The sequence below is a fragment of the Entelurus aequoreus genome, linkage group LG22 (assembly GCF_033978785.1).
Source record: "Entelurus aequoreus isolate RoL-2023_Sb linkage group LG22, RoL_Eaeq_v1.1, whole genome shotgun sequence".
Classification (NCBI taxonomy): Eukaryota; Metazoa; Chordata; class Actinopteri; order Syngnathiformes; family Syngnathidae; genus Entelurus; species Entelurus aequoreus.
The window spans coordinates 45,267,478-45,282,139 of NC_084752.1; the positions used below are offsets into that span (position 1 = coordinate 45,267,478).

The 14,662-nt window shown below is 33.0% G+C and overlaps 1 protein-coding gene across 2 annotated transcripts in view; it reads left to right on the top strand.

The window, feature by feature from the left end:
• The window catches only part of LOC133639826 (guanine nucleotide-binding protein subunit alpha-12-like), a 61,763-nt gene extending 52,630 nt beyond the window's left edge, over positions 1 to 9,133 (top strand). The window contains exons 3-6 of one of the 2 annotated variants that reach the window (XM_062033462.1): positions 874 to 924; positions 2,546 to 2,746; positions 3,006 to 3,212; positions 8,846 to 9,133. In XM_062033462.1, coding sequence (XP_061889446.1) covers positions 874 to 924; positions 2,546 to 2,746; positions 3,006 to 3,212; positions 8,846 to 9,091 — 705 coding nt within the window. In that variant the 3' untranslated portion in view covers positions 9,092 to 9,133. Of the gene's footprint in view, positions 1 to 873; positions 925 to 2,545; positions 2,747 to 3,005; positions 3,213 to 8,802 lie in introns of both variants that reach the window. The other variant, XM_062033463.1, reaches the window with a different exon arrangement.
• The last annotated feature ends 5,529 nt before the right edge of the window (positions 9,134 to 14,662 follow it).

Genomic DNA, 14,662 nt, shown 5'->3' on the forward strand with positions numbered 1-14,662 from the left:
TAATGAATGAAAATTTGTAAAATTAACTGTTAAAGGTTAGTACTATTAGTGGAGCCGCAGCACGCACAATCATGTGTGCTTACGGACTGTATCCCTTGCAGACTGTATTGATATATATTGATATATAATGTAGGAAGCAGAATATTAATAACAGAAAGAAACAACCCTTTTGTGTGAATGAGTGTAAATGGGGGAGGGAGTTTTTTTTGGGTTGGTGCACTAATTGTAAGTGTATCTTGTGTTTTTTATGTGGATTTAATAAAAAAATAAAATAAAATAAAAAAAACAGATACCGATAATTTTACATTTTAACGCATTTATCGGCCGATAATATCGGCAGACCGATATTATCGGACATCTCCAGCCAAAATGACAAATAATCATTGAATTTAATTGTTTTCAGCTGACACAAAGTTGGGTGTTGTTGAGAAAAGATCCAGAAGGATGTGCCAATATTCTATGTATTATCTGCCGACTTTGCTGTAATTGTCCATGTTGCTGGGAAAGAACACGAAACACAATAACTGGATAAAAAAAAAGACGAAAACTGGGTAAGGGGTCACTTAGTAACTGACAATGTACACCAGTGTGCACACAGCGTTGGTCGCACAAACCGCCTTGTAGAAGGTCGTTAGTCCTCGTTTCCTGTCACTATCTACCCTCAACTCCTCCCAGGGTTAGAATGGGGGGGGGGGGGGGGGGGATAAAGGATGCAGTGATTGACTTTGTTCTTATAAGGTGGTTTGGATTGTTGTACAACAGTTCACCGGAGGTTGTTTTGTTTTGAAGATTGCACGAAATGCCCTAGTGGTTTATTATACATGTCTGTGTAACATGATGACTCAGCTCTTGTCTCTCCTTGTCTGTCTGCAGAGTGAGTCGGTCAAATACTTCCTGGATAACTTGGAGCGCATTGGTCAACTGGTGAGTCCCGCAATCACATATAGAGTACATCGTTTACAATGTAGGCCTGGGCGGTATGGCTGAAAACTGTATCACGATTTAACTGTTTGATATCAGTCGACATTGATAATTATTGATCTATTTTGCGACCTACAATAAGGACCTTACAAGCACCCTTGTGTGGTGTTCGGGTCTGTGGGACCCGTTTTAATTTTTTATTAAAAGAAAAATGATACAATTAATTCATTTTTCAAACTGAGACTCACTGACTTTGGCTCATTTTCTGTGAAGTACATATATCAGAATACATATTTAATGACCACACACCATACACCCCCCCTACACATTTCTATTACATATAAGATGTGATCCTTTTTCAAAACAGGTCACAGGTTCGACAAGCTCATTCTTATATGGAAATAGAATTAATAAAAATAAATAAATATGAATTTTTATAATAACATTTTTAAAAACATTTTATATTAAAAAAACGTATTTAAATTTATCCTCAGAAAAAAACCCACGTTATTTTATATATTTTTAAAAAATCGTTTATACATTTTTGAATGTATATAAATTCTTATATGGAAATAGAATTAATAAAAATAAATAAATAGGAATTTTTATAATCATTTTATTTAAACATTTTGTATTAGAAAACGTATTTAAATTGATCCTCAGAAAAAAACATGTTATTTTATATATTTAAAAAAAATTAAATACATTTTTGAATGTATATAAATTCTTATATGGAAATACAATTCATAAAAATTATTGTATTGGAAATAGAATTAATAAAAATAAATGTGATTTATTTTTATTTTTATGATAAACATTTTAAAACATTTTATATTAAAAAAAAAATGTTTAAATTGATCCTTAGAAAAAATAAAATAATGTATTTATATGTTTTTAAATTTAAATAATTTTTTAAAAGTATATAAATTGTTATATGGAAATAGAATTAATAAAAATAAATAAATAATAATTTTTATAATAAACATTTTATATTAAAAAAAACATTTAAATTGATTTTCAGAAAGTTATTTTATATATTTAAGAAACAATTAAATACATTTTTGAATGTATATAAATTCTTATATGGAAATAGAATTCATAAAAATTATTGTATTGGAAATAGAATTAATAAAAATAAATGTGATTTTTTTAAATTTTATGATAAACATTTTATATTAAAAAAACGTTTAAATTGATCCTTAGAAAATAAATAAATAAATGTATTTATATATTTTTTAATTTAGATAATTTTTTTAAAGTATATAAATTCTTATATGGAAATAGAATTCATAAAAATGTTTGTATTGGAAATAGAATTAATAAAAATAAATGTTATTTTTTTATTTATTTTTTATTATAAACATTTTAAAACATTTTATATAAAAAAAACGTTTGAATTGATCCTTAGAGGAAAAATAATGTATTTTTATATTTTTAAATTTAAATACTTTTTTGAAAAATTTGAATATAGAATCGGGATGAAAAAGAATTGTTTTATTTTGTGTGCACCTATGATCGCGTGTCAATGGCGACATATTGATGTGGTTTTATCGCCCGGCCCTAACCGAGCACATAAAGAGCTGACACCAACTAAAAAGGCACCTTCCTTCCTTCCTGCCTCCAGAGCTACACCCCCAGCAGGCAGGACATCTTGTTCGCCAGGAAGGCCACCAAAGGCATCGTGGAGCACGACTTCGTCATCAAGAAGATCCCCTTCAAGATGGTGGACGTGGGGGGGCAGAGGTCGCAGAGGCAGAAGTGGTTCCAGTGCTTCGACGGCATCACGTCCATCCTCTTCATGGTGTCCTCGTCCGAGTACGACCAGGTAGACCCCAGACACGCAGGGAACGCTAGAAGCCAAGATGAGACCGCAGAAGCCAAAAGTCTGAGCGCACAAAGCTCCTTTTGTGGGAGAAACCTTTCCAATTCTGTCTTATGATCGCCAGAATTTGATGGCTGCACAGATTAAACCTCTTTCTGTGTTTCTCTCTGTGTGTGTGTGTGTGCGTGTGTGTGTGTGTGTGTGTGTGTGTGTGTGTGTGTGTGTGTGTGTGTGTGTGTGTGTGTGTGTGTGTGCACTCCAGGTCTTGATGGAGGACCGGCGCACCAACCGCCTGATGGAGAGCATGAACATCTTTGAGACCATCGTCAACAACAAGCTCTTCCTCAACGTCTCCATCATCCTCTTCCTCAACAAAACGGACCTGCTGGTGGAAAAGATTCGCAGCGCCGACATCCGCAAGAACTTCCCGGAGTTCCGAGGGGACCCGCGGCGGCTGGAGGACGTGCAGGTACCTGCGCACTCTTACATATATATTACCTTCAAAGGCTGATACTTCACTGAGCATTTTGTTCTAAACCTTGAATCGCAGAGTTTGAGTCATCACAAACCAGTCATTTGTATCATTTGTGATAAAACATTTAATAACATAAAAATGATAATAATTACAAACATTTTGCAGCATAAAGAAATGGGGGGACAAGGTGGGGGTGCTGGATGACATCACCAGTCAGAAATATATTAGCCACACCCACTAAACTTTAGAAGAAAACTACATTTTCCATATGTTAGCCGCAGAGGACTATAAGCCACAGACATACACGTTGTGAAATGACTTATTTACACAGAAATATTTTCTTCAAATGTTTATTTACATACGTTAAATGGTGTCTGTAACACGGCAGTAAAACGGCTGATCAAACAAAACAGGAGTCATGGGGATGGGCCCACTAGCTGCAGAAGCTAGCTCTCCAATCAGCTAAACAGACTCAATAACTCCACGCTGACTTTTTGGTGAATTTGTGAAACTAAAACAATATTGTAAGTTAATACTAACAGAGACACTTGGAAATGTGTTAGCATATTAGCTCATGCTAATGACGCTATCTTGATTACATTACAATAATGTAAAAATGATTTTTAAGGAAAAAGTTGATTTTCAAGACAAAAAATAATTTTCAAAGTAAAAGTGGATTTTCATGATAAAAAATAATTTTCAAGGTAAACGTTGATTTTCATGACAAAAAATTATTTCAAGGTAAAAGTTGATTTTCATGACAAAAAATGATTTTCAAGGTAAAAGTTGATTTTCATGACATAAAATGATTTTCAAGGTAAAAGTTGATTTTCATGACATAAAATGATTTTCAAGGTAAAAGTTGATTTTCAAGACAAAAAAATGATTTTCAAGATAAAAGTTGATTTTCAAGACAAAAAATGATTTTTAAGGAAAAAAATGATTTTCAAGGTAAAAGTTGATTTTCATGACAAAAAATGATTTTCAAGGTAAACGTTGATTTTCATGACAAAAAATGATTTTCAAGGTAAAAGTTGATTTTCAAGACAAAATGATTTTCAAGGTAAAAGTTGATTTTCATGACATAAAATGATTTTCAAGGAAAAAAATGATGTTCAAGATAAAAGTAGATTTTCAAGACAAAAAATATTTAAGGTAAAAGTTGATTTTCAAGACAAAAAATGATTTTCAAAAAGTTGATTTTCATGACAAAAAATTATTTTCAAGGTAAAAGTTGATTTTCAAGACAAAAAATGATTTAAGGAAAAAAATTATTTTCAAGGTAAAAGTTGATTTTCAAGACAAAAAATGATTTTCAAGGAAAAAAATTATTTTCCAGGTAAAAGTTTATTTTCATGAAAAAAAAATATTTTCAAGGTAAAAGTTGATTTTCAAAACAAACAAATTATTTTCAAGGTAAAAGTTGATTTTCAAGACAAAAGTTGATTTTCAAGACAAAAAATTATTTTCCAGGTAAAAGTTGATTTCGAGGAAAAAAATTATTTTCATGACAAAAAATATTTTCAAGGTAAAAGTTTATTTTCATGAAAAAAAAAATGTTCAAGGTAAAAGTTGATTTTCAAGACAAAAAATTATTTTCCAGGTAAAAGTTGATTTCGAGGAAACAAATTATTTTCATGACAAAAAATATTTTCAAGGTTAAAGTTGATTTTCAAGACAAAAAATAATTTCCAAGGTAAAAAATTATTTTCAAGGTAAAAGTTGATTTTCATGAAAAAAAAATATTATCAAGGTAAAAGTTGATTTTCAAAACAAACAAATTATTTTCAAGGTAAAAGTTGATTTTCAAAACAAACAAATTATTTTCAAGGTAAAAGTTGATTTTCAAGACAAAAAATTATTTCCAAGGTAAAAAATTATTTTCAAGGTAAAAGTTGATTTTCATGACAAAAATATGTTTAAGGTAAAAGTTGATTTTCAAGACAAAAAATTATTTTAAAGGAAAAAAATGATTTTTAAGGTAAAAGTTGATTTTCATGACAAAAAATCATTTTCAAGGTAAAAGTTGATTTTCAAGACAAAAAATGATTTTCAAGGTAAAAGTTGATTTTAATGACAAAAAATGATTTTCAAGATAAAAATTGATTTTCAAGACAACAAATATTTTCAAGGTAAAAGTTGATCCTCAAGACAAAAAATTATTTTCTAAAAGTTGATTTTCATGACAAAAAATTATTTTCAAGGTAAAAGTTGATTTTCATGACAAAACTATATTATATATACACATATATATTTACACACATATATATATATACATATACATATATATACACATATATATATATATACAAATATATATATATACATATACATATATAAATATATATATATATATACATATATATATATATATATAAAAATATATATATATATATATAAATATATATATATATATATATATATATATAACCTTTATAGAGAGTCTGTTTTATATATATATACATATCATCTATATATATATATATCCATCTATATATAACCTTCATAGAGTCTGTTATATATATAACCTTCATATAGAGTCTGTTTTATATATATATATATATATATATATATATATATATATATATATATATATATATATATATATATATATATATATATATCCATCTATATATAACCTTCATAGAGTCTGTTTATATATATATATATATATATATATATATATATATATATATATATATATATACATATATATATATATATATACATATATATATATATACATATATATATATATACATATATATATATATACATATATATACATATACATATATATATATATATATATATATATATATATATATATATATATATACATACATATATATATATATATATACATATATATATATATACATATATATATATATACATATATATATATATACATATATATACATATACATATATATATATATATATATATATATATATACATACATATATATATATATATATACATACATATATATATATATATATATATATATATATATATATATATACATATATATACATATATCCATCTATATATAACCTTCATAGAGTCTGTTTTATATATATATATATGTATGTATGTATGTATGTATGTATGTATGTATGTATGTATGTATGTATGTATGTATGTATGTATGTATGTATGTATGTATGTATGTATGTATGTATATATATATATATATATATATATATATATATATATATATATATATATATATATATATATATACATATAAAACCTTCATAGAGAGTCTGTTATATATATAACCTTCACAGAGGCACACACATTTTTGTGTGTGCCCTAGTAAATAAGTCATTATGTTAACTAATAATTGCTGCCAGTGTTGTGTAATACAAACATTATTACCATCTATTACTAGTTATTACCACCTATTAGTTATTACCATCTATTACTTATTATTACCACCTATTACTTATTACCATCTACTACTAGTTATTACCACCTATTAGTTATTATTACCATCTATTACTAGTTATTACCACCTATTAGTTATTATTACCACCTATTACTAGTTATTACCACCTATTAGTTATTATTACCACCTATTAGTTATTATTACCATCTATTACTAGTTATTACCACCACCTATTACTAGTTATTACCATCTATTACTAGTTATTACCACCTATTACTAGTTATTACCACCTATTACTTATTATTACCATCTATTACTACCAGGTGTGAATGAATGATGGGTTTTTAACATGTAAAGCGACTTTGGGTACTTAGAAAAGCGCTATATAAATCCCAGGTATTATTATTATTATTATTACTAGTTATTACCACCTATTAGTTATTATTACTACCATCTATTACTAGTTATTACCACCTATTAGTTATTACCACCTATTACTTATTATTACCATCTATTACTAGTTATTACCACCTATTAGTTATTATTACCACCTATTACTTATTATTACCACCTATTAGTTATTATTACCATCTATTACTAGTTATTACAACCTATTAGTTATTATTACCATCTATTACTAGTTATTACCACCTATTACTTATTATTACCATCTATTACTAGTTATTACCACCTATTAGTTATTATTACCATATATTACCACCTATTACTTATTATTACCATCTATTACTAGTTATTACCACCTATTAGTTATTATTACCACCTATTACTAGTTATTACCACCTATTAGTTATTATTACCATCTATCACTAGTTATTACCACCTATTAGTTATTATCACCTATTAGTTATTATTACCACGTAGTACTTATTATTACCATCTATTACTAGTTATTACCACCTATTAGTTATTATTACCATCTATTAGTTATTATTACCATCTATTACTAGTTGTTACCATCTATTACTAGTTATTACCACCTATTAGTTATTATTACCATCTATTACTAGTTATTACCACGTATTAGTTATTATTACCATCTATTATCTGTTATTACCACCTATTAGTTATTATTACCATCTATTACTAGTTATTACCACTTATTAGTTATTACCAACCACCTATTACTTATTATTACCATCTATTACTAGTTATTACCACCTATTAGTTATTATTACCATCTATTACTAGTTGTTACCATCTATTACTAGTTATTACCACGTATTAGTTATTATTACCATCTATTATCTGTTATTACCACCTATTAGTTATTATTACCATCTATTACTAGTTGTTACCACCTATTAGTTATTATTACCACCTATTACTAGTTATTACCACCTATTAGTTATTATTACCATGTATTACTAGTTATTACCACCTATTAGTTATTACCACCTATTACTTATTACCATCTACTACTAGTTATTACCACCTATTAGTTATTATTACCATCTATTACTAGTTATTACCACCTATTAGTTATTATTACCACCTATTACTTATTATTACCATCTATTAGTTATTATTACCATCTATTACTAGTTATTACCACCTATTAGTTATTATTACCATCTATTATCTGTTATTACCACCTATTAGTTATTATTACCATCTATTACTAGTTATTACCACCTATTAGTTATTATTACCAACTATTATCTGTTATTACCACCTATTAGTTATTATTACCACCTATTAGTTATTATTACCATCTATTACTAGTTATTACCACCTATTAGTTATTATTACCACCTATTAGTTATTATTACCACCTATTACTAGTTAGTACCACCTATTAGTTATTATTACCATCTATTACTAGTTATTACCACCTATTAGTTATTATTACCATCTATTACTAGTTATTACCACCTATTAATTATTATTACCACCTATTGCTTATTATTACCATCTACTACTAGTTATTACCACCTATTAGTTATTATTACCATCTATTACTAGTTATTACCACCTATCAGTTATTACCACCTATTACTTATTATTACCATCTATTACTAGTTATTACCACCTATTAGTTATTATTACCATCTATTACTAGTTAATACCACCTATTAGTTATTGTTCCCACCTGCTAGTTATGATGATCAGCTGCTAGTTGTGGTCAGCAGCATGACTAAGGTGAGTGTGGTCCTCCACCCCTGCAGGCATTCCTGGTGCAGTCATTCAGCCGTAAAAGGAGAAACCGAGGCAAGCCTCTCTTCCACCACTTCACCACAGCGGTGGACACAGAGAACATCCGCTTCGTCTTCCACGCCGTCAAGGACACCATCTTGCAGGAGAACCTCAAAGACATCATGCTGCAGTAGTCTAGTCACTCAACTCACCTTCTTTATCAAAGTGTCTTGTGGGACTCAACTGGCCAGGGGGAGGGAAGACACGCCTCCTTTAAACACACCCGACCTGAGAAGACACGCCTCCTTTAAACACACCTGACCTGAGAAGACACGCCTCCTTTAAACACACCTGACCTGAGAAGACACGCCTCCTTTAAACACACCTGACCTGAGAAGACACGCCTCCTTTAAACACACCTGACCTGAGAAGACACGCCTCCTTTAAACACACCTGACCTGAGAAGACACGCCTCCTTTAAACACACCTGACCTGAGAAGACACGCCTCCTTTAAGCACACCCCGACCTGAGAAGACACGCCTCCTTTAAACACACCTGACCTGAGAAGACACGCCTCCTTTAAACACACCTGACCTGAGAAGACACGCCTCCTTTAAGCACACCCGACCTGAGAAGACACGCCTCCTTTAAACACACCTGACCTGAGAAGACACGCCTCCTTTAAACACACCCGACCTGAGAAGACACGCCTCCTTTAAACACACCTGACCTGAGAAGACACGCCTCCTTTAAACACACCTGACCTGAGAAGACACGCCTCCTTTAAACACACCTGACCTGAGAAGACACGCCTCCTTTAAACACACCTGACCTGAGAAGACACGCCTCCTTTAAACACACCCGACCTGAGAAGACACGCCTCCTTTAAACACACCTGACCTGAGAAGACACGCCTCCTTTAAACACACCCGACCTGAGAAGACACGCCTCCTTTAAACACACCTGACCTGAGACCATGCCTCGGTCTAGTCTTGTGTGCCACAAAGTGGACTGTCACTGAACTAAAACCAGGAGAGGAAAGAGAGGATGTTCAGTCTTAAAGGGGAAGTACACTATTTTTCTACCATTCACAATCCTAATGTCAGACAACACTTTTTTTATGCATTCTAAATCATAAATAAATGCTAGCAAAAGTCATCTTACAATGGAGGTAATGGGTGCTCCCATTAATGCCCTTTTAGCCTTCATTTCAGTACTGTTATTGCACTGGAGATACAATCTGTTGATCAACCTGTATGGTCAACAGCCATACAGGTCACACTGAGGGTGGCCGTATAAACAACTTTAGCACTGTTACAAATATGCGCCACACTGTGAACCCACACCAAACAAGAATGACAAACACATTTCGGGAGAACATCCGCACTGTAACACAACAGAACAAATACCCAGAATCCTTTGCATCCCTAACTCTTCCGGGCTACAATATACACACCCTGCTACCACCAAATCCCACCCACCTCAACCCCCCCCCCCCACACACACACACACACCCAGACACCCCCCCCCACACACACACACACACACACCCAGACACAAACACACACACCCAGACACACACACCCACACACAAACACACACCCACACCCAGACACACACACACAAACACACACCCAGACACACATACACAAACACACACCCAGACACACACACACAAACACACACCCAGACACACACACAAACACACACTCACACCCAGACACACACACAAACACCCAGACACCCCCACACACACACACCCACACCCAGACATGTACACACACTCAGACACACACACACACAAACACACACACACACAAACACACCCACACACAAACACACACCCACACACAAACACACACCCACACACACACCCACACCCAGACATGTACACACACTCAGACACACACACACAAACACACCCACACACAAACACACACCCACACCCAGACACACAAACACACACCGACACACACACACACAAACACACACCCAGACACACACCCACACCCAGACACGTACACACACTCAGACACACACACACACACACACAAACACACCCACACACAAACACACACCCACACCCAGACACACACACACACACCCACACCGACACACACACACCCACACACACACCCAGACACACACACACAAACACACACCCAGACACACACACACAAACACACACCCATACCGACACACACACACACACACCCAGACACAAACACACACCCACACCGACACACACACACACACCGACACACACACACACCGACACACGCACAAACACACACCCACACCGACACACACACACACACCCAGACACACACACACCCAGACACAAACACACACCCACACACACCCAGACACACACACACCCAGACACAAACACACACCCACACACGCACAAACACACACCCACACCGACACACACACACACACACAAACACACACACACACACTCCCAGACCGACACACGCACACACACAAACACACACCGACACAAACACCCACACCGACACACGCACACACACAAACACACACCGACACAAACACCCACACCGACACACGCACAAACACACACCGACACAAACACCCACACCGACACACGCACACACACAAACACACACCGACACAAACACCCACACCGACACACGCACAAACACACACCGACACAAACACCCACACCGACACACGCACAAACACACACCGACACAAACACCCACACCGACACACGCACAAACACACACCGACACACGCACGCACACACCGACACACGCACACACACAAACACACACCGACACACACACACCCACACCGACACACACTAACACAAACACCGACACACAAACACACCCACACAGAGTGCGCCTCTTCTTTGTGACACAAGAAGAATCTGAAGGCTGACATTGCAGCGCTCCAATAAAACTCTCAGATCTTCACTTTCTAGTCGATACAACATCACAAATCAGGTCAAATAGCGCAGTAACGCGTCATCTAGTAACACTAACTGAGTTAGTGACTACAAACAATAACGCGTTAGACTACTAGTTACCACCCAAACTAACAGTGTTACAGTAACACGTTAGTCCCAACACTGTATATAAGTAAGTAAGTAAGTATATATGTCATGTAGTAACGCTAACTGAGTTACTGACTACAAACAATAACGCATTAGACTACTAGTTACCACCAAACTAACAGTGTTACAGTAACACGTTAGTCCCAACACTGTATATAAGTAAGTAGAGATGTCATGTAGTAAGTAGAGATGTCATGTCACATCACAGCGTTCACTCTTCCCTTCAACAACAACACCACCACTACTACTACTACTACTACTACTATCATGGCCGACAACCATTACTTGGAGACAAATGATCCAGCAACACTTTCTCTTTTCACGTCAACATTTGCCATACTAAAGTGTGGTAAGCTGCAGTCACACTTCCTCTCTTCACTGGCCATCATTCACCTGAAGATGGTTAGTGACTCTGCCCTCTACTGGCCGGGTGTGCACATGACACTGCAGTCTTCTTTATGCAGAGAACAATGTGGCAAACATTCCCTTCAGACTTCATCCTCTCCTCTCCTCTCCAAAACAAGACAAGATGTTCACACATTAAAGGTCAAATATCAATATTTTAAGTATTTTTTAAAACTTATTCTTAATATCAGTTTTATCTTTTCATTGCTTAATTGATCAGGGTTTGTCATGATGTCTACTTTGTAGGGCGGGGCATCTTTGGGCACCCAACGATCCGATCGGATTCTTGGGTGACAATTTGATTCGGAATCGATTCTCGCGACGTGCTGTTTGGTATCCATCCATTTTCTACCGCTTGTCCCTTTTGTACTCATTTTAATGACACTTTTTCAGAACAGGTTAGAAAAGCTCCTTCTGGTTGCATGGAGATGGTCTAAAAAACGGCTTAAAAATTGCTTATCAAAAATGTTAAAAATTAATATAAAAAAGTTTGGGATTTTTCAACATTTTTTGGGATGAAGTGGCTGGACAGAGGGAAGCCTGAGCTTCTCTGCTTAGGCTGCTGCCCCCGCGACCCCAGAAGAAGATGGATGGAAGGACATTTTTTGATCGACTTTTTAAAATTGAAACAAAATAACTTTTTTAACAATTTTAGAAAAATGATGAATGGATTTAGAATGGGCATATCATGTTTCAGATGTCAATCCATTTTTCGTGCATCCCTGCTACTCATTCTGTGCTAGCGACACACGGCCATAGACCACCACAATGTATCCCACTCGGCATCTTCCGGATGTTTCTCACGTGTTGCAAGGAGTCTTTGATTTCAAGCGTTCCACTCTTCCCCGCCCCGAGCCGTAACGGTGTGAAGGGTTATTGAGCACTTCCACATACACCTCTTGTTGTTGTTGTTGTTGTTACTAGCACTCTGGTAGAACTGTAATTTATGTATATAGAATATTTCTAACATGTGTCACTGCGTGTGAGCCGCACCACTCCTAACTAAATGTACCACTAACACGCCTTCATGCCACCACACGGCGCCGGAAGACAACAAGAAGGACAAAATGCGGTAGGGGGACAATAAAAAGAGACGGACGACGACAGGATGTAGGTTGTTGTGTCCTGTGGTGGAATACTCTGCAGACTTTACTTTGTCCTTTTTATTCCTGTCGGCATGTGAAGGCGCACGAAAGACTGCCCGCTTTTGTCTTGGAAGGATCCAAATAAATATTGCCTTGTTGCCAAGTTGAGTACTCTTACTTTGGATTATTGTACAACCAAATGTACCTCCCTTCATTGACGCGCACTTCCTGTGTACGTCTGAATGTTGTCATTGAGAGTCGTGCTTTATTCACTGACAAACATATACACATACATATATATATACACATACATATATATATACACATATATATATATATATACACATATATATACACATACACACATATATATATATACACATACATATATATACACATACATATATATATATATATACACACACATATATATATATATATACACATACATATATATACACATATATATACACATACATATATATATACACATACATATATATATATACACATACATATATATATACAAATACATATATATATACATACACACATATATATATATATATATACACACATACATATATATATATACACACACACACATATATATATACATATATATATACACATATAAATATATACACATACATACATATATACACATACATATATATATATATATATATATATACATATATATATATATACACATACATATATATATACACATATATATAATACACACATACATATATATATATACACACATAAATATATATATACACATACATATATATATACACATACATATATATATACACATATATATATATATACACATATATATACACATACACACATATATATATATACACATACATATATATACACATACATATATATATATATATACACACACATATATATATATATACACATACATATATATACACATATATATACACATACATATATATATACACATACATATATATATATACACATACATATATATATACAAATACATATATATATACATACACACATATATATATATATATATACACACATACATATATATATATACACACACACACATATATATATACATATATATATACACATATAAATATATACACATACATACATATATACACATACATATATATATATATATATATATATACATATATATATATATACACATACATATATATATACACATATATATAATACACACATACATATATATATATATACACACATAAATATATATATACACATACATATATATACACACACATATATATATACAC